General features: G+C 43.0%; 8 protein-coding genes across 8 annotated transcripts; 3 read left to right on the top strand and 5 right to left on the bottom strand. All coding sequences in view use genetic code 12, as the record gives it.

Moving 5' to 3' along the window:
• Window positions 1-66: 66 nt before the first annotated feature.
• Window positions 67-1,986, top strand: NOG1 (putative GTPase; the record flags this gene model as incomplete). The annotated part of the gene is made up of 1 exon (XM_001487164.1): window positions 67-1,986. One exon carries the CDS (start codon window positions 67-69, stop codon window positions 1,984-1,986), a length of 1,920 nt encoding a protein of 639 aa, XP_001487214.1.
• A 570-nt stretch (window positions 1,987-2,556) lies between these two features.
• Window positions 2,557-3,420, top strand: PGUG_00590 (uncharacterized protein; the record flags this gene model as incomplete). Its single annotated transcript, XM_001487163.1, has 1 exon — window positions 2,557-3,420. One exon carries the CDS (start codon window positions 2,557-2,559, stop codon window positions 3,418-3,420), a length of 864 nt encoding a protein of 287 aa, XP_001487213.2.
• Window positions 3,421-3,502: 82 nt separating this feature from the next.
• Window positions 3,503-4,429, bottom strand: PGUG_00589 (uncharacterized protein; the record flags this gene model as incomplete). The annotated part of the gene is made up of 1 exon (XM_001487162.1): window positions 3,503-4,429. The coding sequence occupies one exon, from the start codon at window positions 4,427-4,429 to the stop codon at window positions 3,503-3,505; it is 927 nt and encodes a 308-aa protein (XP_001487212.2).
• A 53-nt stretch (window positions 4,430-4,482) lies between these two features.
• On the top strand, window positions 4,483-5,652 carry ELP3 (Elongator subunit; the record flags this gene model as incomplete). The annotated part of the gene is made up of 1 exon (XM_001487161.1): window positions 4,483-5,652. The coding sequence occupies one exon, from the start codon at window positions 4,483-4,485 to the stop codon at window positions 5,650-5,652; it is 1,170 nt and encodes a 389-aa protein (XP_001487211.2).
• A 604-nt stretch (window positions 5,653-6,256) lies between these two features.
• Window positions 6,257-8,260, bottom strand: PGUG_00587 (serine/threonine protein kinase; the record flags this gene model as incomplete). Its single annotated transcript, XM_001487160.1, has 1 exon — window positions 6,257-8,260. The coding sequence occupies one exon, from the start codon at window positions 8,258-8,260 to the stop codon at window positions 6,257-6,259; it is 2,004 nt and encodes a 667-aa protein (XP_001487210.2).
• Window positions 8,261-8,601: 341 nt separating this feature from the next.
• On the bottom strand, window positions 8,602-9,084 carry PGUG_00586 (uncharacterized protein; the record flags this gene model as incomplete). Its single annotated transcript, XM_001487159.1, has 1 exon — window positions 8,602-9,084. The coding sequence occupies one exon, from the start codon at window positions 9,082-9,084 to the stop codon at window positions 8,602-8,604; it is 483 nt and encodes a 160-aa protein (XP_001487209.1).
• Window positions 9,085-9,401: 317 nt separating this feature from the next.
• MSI3 (adenyl-nucleotide exchange factor) lies at window positions 9,402-10,712 on the bottom strand (the record flags this gene model as incomplete). The annotated part of the gene is made up of 1 exon (XM_001487158.1): window positions 9,402-10,712. One exon carries the CDS (start codon window positions 10,710-10,712, stop codon window positions 9,402-9,404), a length of 1,311 nt encoding a protein of 436 aa, XP_001487208.1.
• Window positions 10,713-10,943: 231 nt separating this feature from the next.
• Window positions 10,944-12,638, bottom strand: NPL4 (Npl4p; the record flags this gene model as incomplete). Its single annotated transcript, XM_001487157.1, has 1 exon — window positions 10,944-12,638. The coding sequence occupies one exon, from the start codon at window positions 12,636-12,638 to the stop codon at window positions 10,944-10,946; it is 1,695 nt and encodes a 564-aa protein (XP_001487207.2).
• Window positions 12,639-13,205: the final 567 nt, after the last annotated feature.

The following is a 13,205-nucleotide window of genomic DNA, read 5'->3' as shown; positions in this document are numbered from 1 at the left end:
GCGATGCCGCCCGAGCACCACAAAAAAATTGCGATGAGGTAAATTGTATCCTCTTCCCACTTTGTCATGCAACTTACGTGGAAAGATATTCCCACGGTCCCAAATGCCAACGACATGTTGGACATTGTCCTTAACAGGACCCAAAGAAAAACTCCAACTGTAATAAGACCGGGTTTTAAGATCACACGTATAAGGGATTTTTACATGAGAAAAGTAAGATTTACTGCTGAAGGATTTGGCGAGAAATTTAATGATATTATCTCCAGATTTCCCAACATTAATGACGTGCATCCTTTCCACAGAGATCTTATGGACACCTTGTACGAAAAAAATCACTACAAAGTGTCTTTAGCTGCGGTTTCAAGAGCAAAGACCTTGATCGAACAGGTGGCCAGAGACTACGTTAGATTGTTGAAATTTGGTCAATCTTTGTATCAATGTAAACAATTGAAAAGAGCTGCTTTGGGTAGAATGGCTACCATTGCCAAAAAGTTGAAGGATCCTTTGGTTTACTTGGAACAAGTGAGACAGCATTTGGGTAGATTGCCCAGTATTGACCCCAACACAAGAACCTTGTTGATTTGCGGGTACCCCAATGTTGGTAAGTCGTCTTTCTTAAAGTGCATCACCAAAGCGGATGTAGATGTTCAACCATACGCTTTCACCACAAAGTCTTTATATGTGGGTCATTTTGACTACAAGTATTTGCGGTTCCAAGCCATTGATACCCCAGGTATTCTTGACAGACCCACTGAGGACATGAACAACATTGAAATGCAATCGATCTATGCCATTGCTCACTTGAGATCGTGTGTCTTATACTTTATGGATTTGTCGGAACAGTGTGGTTTCTCTATCGAGGCCCAAGTGAAGTTGTTTCACTCTATCAAGCCCTTGTTTGCTAACAAGTCGGTTATGGTTGTTATGAACAAGTCAGATATCTTGAGAGCTGAAGACTTGAGTGAAGAAAACCAAGAATTATTGAAGTCGTTGGAGTCGGTTCCCGGAGTGGAAATTATGCATGCATCTTGTCACGAAGAAGAAAATGTAATGCAAGTACGTAACCAGGCGTGCGAGAAGCTCTTGACCGCTAGAATAGAACAGAAGTTGAAGGGAACTGCTCGTGTCAATAACGTTCTCAACAAGATCCATGTGGCCAGACCTGAAGCCAGAGACGATACCGACAGATCTGCATTTATCCCAGATGCTGTGAAGGAGCTCAAGAAATACGATGTCAACGACCCAGAAAGAAGAAAATTGGCTCGTGATATCGAAGCTGAAAATGGAGGAGCCGGTGTTTTCAACATTAATTTGAAAGACAAGTATTTGCTTGATGATGACGAATGGAAGAATGATATCATGCCGGAGGTGTTGGACGGAAAGAATGTGTACGATTTCTTGGATCCTTCGATTGCTGCCAAATTGCAAGCTTTGGAAGAAGAAGAGGAGAGATTAGAACAGGAAGGGTTCTACGATTCAGACTCTGACATTGAAGATGAGGAAACCACCAACATTAGGGAGAAGGCTCAATGGATCAGAGATAAGCAAAAGAAGATGATCTTCGAGGCACGTAACAGAAAGGCATTGAAGAACCGTTCGATAATGCCAAGAGATAGTATTAAGAGGTCCTACGCCGAGATGGAGGAGCACATGTACTCTTTGGGCCACGACACATCCTCTTTGAAAGTTGGAAAGTCGTCTAAGAAAGATAGTGATATTTCAGGGGTGGATATTCTTAAGAAAAATCAAGGAATCCACAAGGCTAAAGCTTCAAAGAAGAAGGCTCCAGTCAACCAACCTGATAGGCTCAATGCAGGTATTGCCGATGGTGCTATGAGATCTCAAGCAGAAAGATTGGCCAAGATCCAACGCAGAGAGAGAAACAGACAAGCCAGACAAGGAGAGGGAGATCGTCATTCTACAGCCATGTTGCCCAAGCATTTGTTTTCGGGTAAGCGTGGTATTGGATCTACGGATCGTCGTTAGCATGTATACTAATGGAACTGATACTGAATATTGAAAAAAAGTAGACAAGAATATTAGACTTGAATGTTGTAATGATTATTGCACAATATCATTGTATTCTTATATTTTGTATTGTGATCGCAAGCTATGTCGCGCGGAATCTCGCAGCCACCACAGAGTTTTTCCTTATCTAATCGTGCCACAACTGACACAAAATCGAACAATTTAAAGATAAGCTCCTGATTACTTAGTCATAGAGCACATTTCTTACACGAGCTTCCAAGAGTGTACCTTTGAAAATTTGCTACCCATAATATACTACAGCTAAACCAAACTTACAGAGACCTCAATCTGGTCCAATTTATAAAATGGAAACAGATATACGGATGAAACCGGGACTTACCGGTAATTCCAAAATCACTCCTACTACCAAAGGGTCAGGTAGTAGACACGAACTGCGTCCTAGATCCACCAGAGACCTTGAATCCTTGAAGCTAAGTTCCGTAGATGCCGAACTTCCTCCCAACACCGGTCCTCCTGGAAAGGCTGCTTTGAACGGTAGTGGACTGCAGTCCAATAAGAACTTGAGCCATGTTCCTTGTAAGTTCTACAGACAGGGAAACTGCCTGGCGGGTTCGCTGTGTCCTTTTTCCCATAATTTGGACGGAACTTTGGGCCGCTGACAAACTTCCTTGTAAGTATTTTCAAAAGGGAAACTGCAAGTTTGGGTTGAAATGTGCGTTGGCTCATTTTCTTCCTGATGGAACTCGTGTGAATTCAAAGGGGTTGATGAACAACCACAATGGTTCGTCTTCACGTCGTACTTCAAGCAATCACCAGAACCTCCACCATACTTTTTCGCAGCCAGCTCAAGTTGCTCCACAGCCCATCGATATAAGCCACAGCCAGTCTTCTGGTAACATAGGTTCCTATATCTCGTTGGGATCCAAGGTTCCAACCCGCAACCCTTCGGCGACCAACCTTTCCAGCTTCAGAAGTGCTCCATCGTATACCGGAGCAGCCAATTGGTCACATAATGGAAGTAATGGACCTTTCCTGCTTTCGCCTACCAGCTTGACAACGCCCACCGGCACCACCACCACATCTCCGTTCAGCCCCAATGGGCTCGGTAGAGGCTCGTATTCGGTCAATTCTCCTCCATCGACTTACAACTACTCCAATAGTTTAGTCAATGATTCTGCAATCGTCGACGACGAAGATGACGAGAAAGACAGAAGCAGCCATGGGTTTTACGAGGAGGACTATGTACCAGGATCGCTTGGGAACTTGATTCTCACGCCTCAGGAGATGCAACGAAGGGACTCACGGTCGCAATCTGGAACACTTCTCGTTCGGCCCACTTTAAACTGGGGCTCGCGCGAAGATAGGACAATTGACGTTTCGATACTAAAAGGGGACCATGACAAAAATGACGATGTGTTTTTGATGGATTAAAATTGGGTTAGGGTTAAAATGGATGAAAAGATACAGTTAGTAAGATATGACTAGGCTATATACATGATAAGTTCGGTACATACTATTTGTCTTTGGATTTGCCAATCAAATTTGGATTGGATCTGAATAAATCAGAGCACAATACTTGAAATTTTGTCATTGTCTGGGCATCGGTAAAGTTGATTTCGGGTTGCACTCCTCTTATGTGATCCGAGTCGAATACAGATCCCACCAAGACCATTTCTCCAGAAAATGGATCAAGAGTGTACACCAAATTATCGGTAACTAGTCTTTCGTTCGAGTTCAGTTTGCCTTGAGTTGTGATAGTCAATTTCTGCTTGGTGGTAACTTTACACACAAATTGTACCAACGCAGTAAGATTATTGCTGTCAGGCAATGCGTTGAATGAAACAATCTTGGGGTTACCAACGATATCTGTCAATTGCCATTCGAGTCTAGTTCCACTTGCAGGAAATGTCGCTGCTCTGGCAGTCAAACTCTTAATAACTTCCGCTCCAGCAACATCATGCAACTGAGTGCTAATGTACTTTGCTCTTTCACTAGTTCTAGAGTTGCAAGCTCCAGCAAAAACCTTATTTACACGTACAAATTGGTCAATTGCAGTGTCTTTCCACTCATTAAAGTGAAGCTTGAGACCAGTTTCCCGCCTATATTTCACAATACTATATGTATTGATGGCGAAAAGTCCAAGTCTTCTGAAAAGAAGCTTGTGCCAAGAAGTCACAGGACTGCTCAAGTACCGAGGAGGAACATAAAAGTCGGCAATGACACCGATACTCCGAATGGGAATCTGCGAAATGTCTGCTGCCGGCGCAGATTTCTTCTTAGCTGGCTTATCGGCATAAGTTCGACTTATTCGAATGCTGGTTGAAATACCTGGCACAGAAAAGGGCCGTGAACCGACAAGTGTGCGGCGTAGCTGTGGAATGCCAATCATGTTGGTGTCAATCAAATCTGAAAAATTTCGACCGAATCTGTGGTACTGCATCCAAGCGGGAAATTTTAGGTGATGAGATTTGAGCAGCAACAAGTTCACGAATCATGCCTTCACAAACCCAACTTATAACTGCGAAGAGCAAGCCAGGGAAGCAGAAACTCGCTCCAGAGAAGGAGAGATTCTTGCTGTGCTGCGGAGACATTTCCTTGGAGCTTGTGGCATCGCTAAAAAATTCCAAAGATATCAATTTGAATGGTTTAATCATCAGATATGCAAAAAAATACAAGTTAAAGCAACAACCACGGTTGACCGATATCATTTCATCCATCCCAGATCAATATAAAAAGTACTTGATACCAAAACTCAAGGCAAAACCTGTCAGAACAGCATCAGGAATCGCCGTTGTGGCAGTGATGTGCAAACCTCATCGATGCCCCCATATAGCATATACTGGTAATATTTGTGTTTATTGCCCAGGTGGTCCTGATTCGGACTTTGAATATTCTACTCAATCGTATACTGGATACGAACCTACATCGATGCGTGCTATTCGTGCAAGATATGATCCATATGAACAAGCGCGAGGAAGAGTGGAACAGTTGAGACAATTAGGACATTCTATTGATAAAGTCGAGTACATTATCATGGGAGGAACGTTCATGTCTCTTCCCGTGGATTACAGAGAAGGGTTCATCACCCAATTGCATAATGCTTTGACCGGCTATAATGGTCGCGATATCGATGAGGCCATCAAGTTTTCTCAACAATCTCAAACAAAATGTGTTGGTATCACTATAGAAACAAGACCCGATTACTGTACAGAGACTCATTTGAGTGATATGCTCAAGTATGGATGCACAAGACTTGAAATCGGTGTACAATCAGTATACGAAGATGTGGCTCGTGATACCAATCGAGGCCACACCGTGAAAGCCGTATGCGAAACTTTTGCAGTTGCAAAGGATGCTGGCTACAAGGTGGTTAGTCATATGATGCCTGACTTGCCCAATGTTGGTATGGAGAGAGATTTGGAACAATTTAAAGAATACTTTGAAAACCCAGATTTCCGAACTGATGGTTTGAAACTTTACCCAACCTTGGTGATAAGAGGAACCGGATTATACGAACTTTGGAAGAAAGGTTTATACAAATCATACAATGCAAATGCGTTGATTGACTTGGTTGCAAGAATCTTAGCGTTGGTTCCACCATGGACAAGAATCTATCGAGTTCAGCGTGATATTCCTATGCCGATTGGTGACATCTGGAGTTGAGAACGGAAACTTGCGTGAGCTCGCTTTAGCTAGAATGAAGGATTTTGGAACAACTTGCCGAGATGTTCGTACTCCATTAGAGTCGGTATCCAAGAAGTACATCATAAGGTGGTTCCTGATCAGGTAGAGCTTATAAGGAGAGATTACTATGCCAACGGTGGATGGGAAACATTTTTGTCTTACGAAGACCCAAAGAAAGATATTTTGATTGGGTTGTTGAGGTTGAGAAAGGCGTCCAAGAAGTACACATACCGTAAAGAATTCACCAGTCAACCCACTTCCATCGTCAGAGAACTTCACGTTTATGGCTCGGTTGTTCCCTTACATTCAAGAGATCCCAGAAAGTTTCAGCATCAAGGATTCGGTACACTTTTGATGGAAGAGGCTGCCAGAATAGCCAGAGAAGAACATGGTTCTGAGAAAATAAGCGTTATTTCCGGCGTGGGGGTAAGAAACTACTATGCTAAACTTGGGTATTATTTGGATGGTCCTTTTATGTCCAAAGATTTGACCCAAGAATGAAGTGAACATTCATATTCATATGAATTATATTACAATATTAATATTTAACGATACACTAAAAAGTACAGATTGCGTAGACACATTAGTGATGGTGACCATATAGGTATTTGTGTCCTGGAGCCAGCGCAGAGATCTCACGGGACCATCCAGGAAGGTCTTCACCTGCGCCTCCCACGGGCCGTTCAAGAACAACGTTCTCCAAACCTACAGCATCGCTTAACCATTCATGATTGACCATGCCCCCAGCGTCTGCACGGAGTTCTGGTTGTAAGGCAAGCATGGGCATGAGAAAGTCTGCAATCTCAATGGCATCACTTACTGCAAACTTGTACTTTTCCATGAGCACATCTTTCAAGCCCCAGGGTTTGAGCTTCTGAATTCGATGTAATTCACCACGAACATTGAAAAAGTCTCTGGTGTAGTAAGCCTCTTTCAACATTGCTCGAGGAAATGGGCCAATTAGTTCCACAATTTGTGCGATATGATCATCATCTTTAGTATAGGTCTTTCCATCTCTTGGATCAAACAAGTAGTCGCCTGTCAAAAGTTCAAAGATCAAACAGGCAAATGACCACAAGTCTGCCAGTGATCCCCAATGGTAACCAAGCAACACTTCCGGTGATCTATATTGTCTCGTTTGAATTTCATCTGTAAAGTGGTGGGTGGTCCAGCAAGCATTTCCCAAGTCTGCAATTTTGACTGAGATGAGCTCGTCCTCGTTAATGACAAGGTTTTCATTTGAAGTGTCATTGTTGTATGCGTATGCTTCGGAAAGCTTGGAGTCGAACTTTCCTTGGAAATCGTTTGAGATTGTCATCGATGAAAGTGAATTATGCAAATGTTCGTCACTCCCATTATCCAACTCAGGTAACTCAGTGACTGGAGGAGCGGGAGTTGCTGCCTCATTAGTACCAGACATGTTTGAACTATTATACGAGCCTCTCAATGGAGTGTTGGCGGTGGAATTGGCTAACCCATAGACATTAGTGAATGATTTGTTGAATGTTCTCAACGGAGAAGGAAGTGGTTGTGAGCCGGTGATTAAAGTCTGACGTCTGGATCTTCGACCATTGCGACCCAATGAGGGAGGACTGTTGAATTTGTTGACTGGAGTACTAGAATCATAGACTTTTTGCTGTGGAGTACTAGCTTCCGATTTGGCAGGAGTAGTAGTTGTGCTCAGTCGTTCAGATTTCGACTTTGTTCTCTGAAGTCTTTTCTGACGCTTTGCTTGGTGTTCTTCTTCCTCTACCATGCGTACAATTTGCTCGACATCTCCAATTTCGATCAAAACGTTCTCGGGTTTCAAGTCAGTGTGAATAACTCCACATCGACGATGCAAAAAATCAAGTGCCGCCAACAACTGCTTTGCAATCTGCTTAACAAATACGATGGGGATTCCTCGATGTTTGTATCGCCGTATAAGGCCCAAAAGATTCTCTCCGAGAACTTCGAATACCATGACAACATGGACTCCATTGGGACCTTTATGAGTGAAAGTATCCAACAATTGAATGACATGCTGATGACCTGGATGGTTTAAGTCTGATGTGGTTACCTTGTCCAACAACTTGATCTCGTCTATGGCTGTTTCAGTATAATGCTTTGCACTTCTTACTACTTTCATGGCCACATGGCAATTTTTATCGTTGTCTTTGGCCAACCACACCGTGGAAAAATGGCCCCAACCTAACTTGCGGACCAAGGTGTACTTGTTGTTTTTGTATGTCTCTCCAATGTAACATGGATGGTACCCTCCAGGGACGTAATCCTTGAGATCTTCTTCATTTTCGGGTGCCACCGATTCATCATCATCATCATCATCATCATCATCGTCGTCGGCAGATTCGTCATCAGCAAGCTCGGTTGTTTCCACTTCCGCCTTCTTGTTCATTTCAGAAACAAAGTTAGTTTCCAAAGGCGAAAGCTCGGGGCGTACTGACTTTCCGACCTCTTCCGATGTCGACACCGTGGGATCGCCATGTTGAATCAAGGTGGGTAATGTCAGCGGCGAGTTGTCGGGTTCATGATCGGCTTTCTGTATTGCAAGGGAGAGGTTGGACTTTTGGAATTGGCTTTTGGGCATGAAACTGGCTCTTGAGGTGGCGATATGGGACGGATATAAGATTTATGAGTGTTGATGAGGAGTAGTTTTTCGGAACGACGGATGCCCTTTATAACTTTTTAAAGTTTCAATAATGGTATTAGCGTCTGTAGCAAGATGTTCCAAGGAAATTATGCCAAAACAAATCAAGGATATGCTCTAAATACGTCTAGTTCAGCAGTGCAGAAAAGACTATTATGATGGCAGAAAAAGTGTTCGTGCTGCGACCTGTATACCGGAGTGAAAAATCGGTCGAGCTTGCAAGCCATGAGAGGTGGTTATGAGATTTCCAATATGATATTATTATTGATCTATATATGCCCCTAATCCATCTTAATATCACCATCAGCATCATCGCTCTCCTTGGTTTCCTTCTTCTCTGGTTCACCTCCCTTTCTAGCAGCAGCGAGCTTCTCGGCCATGGCAGCCGCCTGGGCTTGTTCTTGCTTCTGTCTCAAAGCTTGCTTCTTTTCCTCTTCATTAGCCAAGTATCTACCACGGATCAAGTTTCCGAGCGAGGCCAATTCCTCGTACTTGGCAACGTACTTGGCCTTGGTGGAGTCATCTCCCTCGTCGTATAACCAGTCTTCAGCCTTCATCAACATGCCGGTCAATTTCTCCTTCTCTTGGTCGCTGGCAAAATCCTTGTACTGGTCGTCCAACTTACCTCTCAATTCGTAGATGTACTCTTCAAGGGCATTCTTCTTGTCTTCGGTGTCAGCGACAAGTTTGTCTTCAACAACCATGGAGTTTTCCTTCTCGAAAAGAGCTGCTCTCTCGTCATCAGACAAAGAAGCCGATTCCATAGTGATCACCAAGTCGTTCTTCTTGACCAACTTCTTGACTTCTCTGTATTCTGGCTCTTCATCCTCTTCATCTTCATCATCTTCCTTCTTTTCCTTGGGTTCCTTTTCGACCAATTCCTTCACCAACTTTTCTTCAACAGTGTAAGCTTCCTCAATGAGTGTAGAATCCAGATGGGTCGTTTCTCAACTTGACCTTAGTGGCAATTGAAGTTTCACCTTTTGAAGGAACGACACCCTTGAGGTACCATTTGGCAATAACTGGCTCGGTACCAGCAGCTAACTCAGATCTGTTAGTGTAACGTGCCTCAATTTCAAAGTCACCCTTTCTGTACAAGGTAATAATCCTTGGTGGATGGGAACAAACCACCTCTTGGGAAAACCTCCAAGTGGTCATCATCCTCCTCGTCTTTGTCCCAGAAGTAGGACACTGAGTATGGGTTGAAGTCTTCAAACTTGAAAGGTCTGACTCTCAAGGTTGGAGAGTGCATAGCACAAATGAAAGCATTTCCTCTGGCAATGGCTTCATCTTGGTTCAATGTGAATGATAATTGCTTTCCGAAAACTTCACTGATTCTAGCCTTAAGAGATGGAACTCTAGTACATCCACCAATCAACTCCACAGAGTCAATATCGGCAGCGGTAAGTCCAGCATCCTTCAATGCAGTCTCGATAGGAATGTGAACACGGTCCAACAATGGCTGGACAAACTCCTCGAGGGTCTCTCTAGTCAAGGAAGAAGACACATCAACGTCATTCATGACAGACTCGATATTGAAAGGAGCTTGAGTGTTAGCGGACAACACTTTTTTCAATTTTTCAGAAGCAGTCAACACTCTGTAGTAAGCCTTAGGGTTTTCAGTGACATCAATCTTGTACTTGTCCTTGAACTCAGCAGCAAAATGGTTGGCAATAGCAAGGTCAAAATCTCTACCACCAAAGTGCTTGTCGTAAGCAGAACCCAAAACCTTGAGTTCTCCCTTCTTAACGGCAGCAATGGAGACTTGGAAAGAAGAGTGACCGATGTCTATGAAGGCCACTTTACGGGGCTCACCTTCAGGCAAATCATTGGCTTTGAAAACACCGTAACCAACAGCAGCGGCAGTGACTTCGTTAACAATTCTGACAGGGTTCAATCCGGCAATCTTACAAGCATCGGAAGCAGCACGTCTTTGCTTCTCAGTGTACCAGACTGGAACAGATAAACAGATATCAACAATGTTTCCCTTGGTTTCCTTGTGGGTAATATCCTTGATCTTGTTAATGTACATAGCAGCCAACTGGGTCGAAGTGAATTCTTGTTGTTCACCAAGGTATCTGACTTTAGCAGACACGCCACCTTGAGCATTTTTCACCAAAGGAGCTGTGAAAAACTTCTTTTCAATTTCAAAGTCTGGGTCATCGTAATTCAAACCTAAGATTCTCTTCAAGTTATCCACTGTATTCTTGATGTTGGAACCTTGTTGGTTCTTACCGGTTTCACCAATATAACGGTTCTTCATTCCAAATCCCACAAGGGATGGGGTAGCTCTGTTAGAAACCTCATTGACAATGATATCAATTCCACGGTTTCTTGCACAAGCAATCACTGTGTTGTCGTTACCGAAATCTACACCAAATGGAGTCGACATTTTAGTATCTAATCTATGAAGGTTGCCGCATCTCTTATAACGCTGGCGAAATTTTTTCAAAATCCGGGTAACACATTCTAGAAGCTTCGATCTGGTGTTGGGGTGTTTTTGAGTGGGGACCCACCCCACGTTTGGTTGCAACTCAAGTACTCTGTTCCAAAATGGTAATTAATGTCATCCATCCAGAGCTCTCCACCAATTTGAGATAATCCTCCTCTTTTCTCTCATTACTTAATCAAACACCATTTGAAGTTCAGAATCGCCAAGTATGCCAAGTGTAACCAAGTAGACAATAAAATGGAAATTGGATAAACAGCTACCATTTCCAGGATCCGAATTTATATATCGATATGCAGCTCTTAAATCTTGAAGGTTTCCCATAAAGTCTCTGTTTTCAATGGTAAATCCATTCGTAAACCTTGGCGTTGGGTTGAGAGGAAATGCATCCAGCAATGTAACGAGAAGGAAATCAACTGGGAACGCAGGTTTAGCATTCGTCTTGACTTCGAGACCGTATTCATTAATCTTCAGGTAGAACACATCTGGCACATACCTCTTACCCTGACTTGAATTTATGTACAACATTGAAGGTTGTGTAGATCCAGTGATGATGTCTGCACGAACAAGTGCCTCTGCATTTGTGCTTACTTGAAAAGAACGTGGCTCAATCTCTCCTTCAAGGCCACCAGAAACCACACAGGTAACAAACTTGGAAGAAAAGCGACCTGAATTGCTATGTTTGGTTATATTTGGGTGTTCAATTTGAAACCGGGCTGCCATTAACACCTCTAAACAGCTCAAAAAGTAGGTATCCTTATGTCTTTTACACAACACGGTACCGTTTCGAGCCCCCGAGTCTGTCAAGTCTGTGAATGCAATTCCCACTGGGTACAAGTTTAACTTCTCTGCAACCTTTAAAACAAGCTCTTGATTTTCCCAAGGCAAAAGAGTAATACCATCGGTTTCTCCGGCCTGTGGAGGCTCGTAAATTGCTTCCACTACCGCCTTTATACCGAGTGGTACTTTATCAAACACCTCGTATCTTCCAAACATGAACCCAAACCGCTGGACTCCTGTTTGTCTCCAAACATCGATAAAATCATTGAGGATACCCGAGTCGGCAAACTCGACATGGTCTACCATCCGGAATTGTTGCTGTTGCAAAGTGATAACAGGAGGCTGACACTTGGAACAGATTCCCTTTGGGTAAGGTGCATGTCCACTTGGACAATTGAGATTCACATTGTAATCTGGTTCCTCCAAAGGAGACATATATGATGTGCTATTGTTACGGTTGTTCTTCTGTTCGTTAATCTGGTTGACATAGGCGTGGAAAGACATGTGTTTGATACCATTTTCTTCTCTATAGCCTTTATCCCATGAAGGAAGAGGAGAGCAATATTCACACATACCCTTCTCTCCATGACGACACAAGTTTGATTTTTTACGTTTGATCATACCGTCCTGCGTATCCAAGACATCGTCGACTTCTAATTGCTTGACTTTGGTAGGGCCATGTATTGGAATAATACCGGCGGTATTGATGGGTTTTGTGACGACTGCTGAGCCGGATTTTGGCTCATTGACGGATGCCGTAACGGCAGGAGACGATGATGTGGCAGTTCTTGTAACATACAACATGTCACCATGTTTTAGTCCCAAATCAGCCACCGATTTGCCATGGAAAGTGTTGGCACTGCTTCCTTTATCATTTGGTTTATCACTAAAAGTAAACGAGGAAAGGTCAGATTCTCCCATTTGGTTCCCAAGGTCATTTAGTAAGTCATTGAATGCCGTCTCGGGAGTGGCATTGACCCGAAGCATCCCGGAAGGAGTCCTGAAACGAATAATCTGAGTTAGTTGAAACTTGAAATTTATGATGAAATAGGATACCCTGAGACTTGCGAAGTCACAGAAATAACACATACCATTATGTCTTTACTAGGATTGTTTTTTGGGTTTCAACTCGTACGCTAGCCAATTATTAATGAATATAACTTGATACTTTGGATCTTGCTGAAGGCAAATTGAGATATCTTAGGCATCCCAACACCACCAATTGTCCTTATATGCCAACCAAAAACGAGAACGTCGTACTATCGTTCGCGATAGTACATTTGTCAATTTTAACAATACAGAGAAGATTAGCATTGTCCTTGCATAAAGATGACACGCTTTACAAAGAGATTTACCATTTTTTTTGCAGAACATCATAGATGAAATTCATCAAGTAGTGTTATGTTTGAAGGTAACTTTCATCCATAATTTCTCGATTGTGGCAATTTCACATTTTTTTCTCAGGTTCGAATCGAGGTCGCACCATAAATTTGATGATAACGATATGAACAAGGATCCCCATAAAAGTTTATTTGGGGATTCCATACACAATCCCAGTCAACTTAACCACTCTTTGGGGAGCGATGTACATGAATGGAGTGACGAAACCATCGAAAAAGTCGTTTCCATCAGATTTGGTGGCGATTATAACCTGTT

This window comes from Meyerozyma guilliermondii, genomic scaffold (genome assembly GCF_000149425.1).
Source record: "Meyerozyma guilliermondii ATCC 6260 scaffold_1 genomic scaffold, whole genome shotgun sequence".
Taxonomy (NCBI): Eukaryota; Fungi; Ascomycota; class Pichiomycetes; order Serinales; family Debaryomycetaceae; genus Meyerozyma; species Meyerozyma guilliermondii.
The sequence above is the reverse complement of the archived record's forward strand: the minus strand, read 5'-3'. Positions and strand labels throughout refer to the sequence as shown.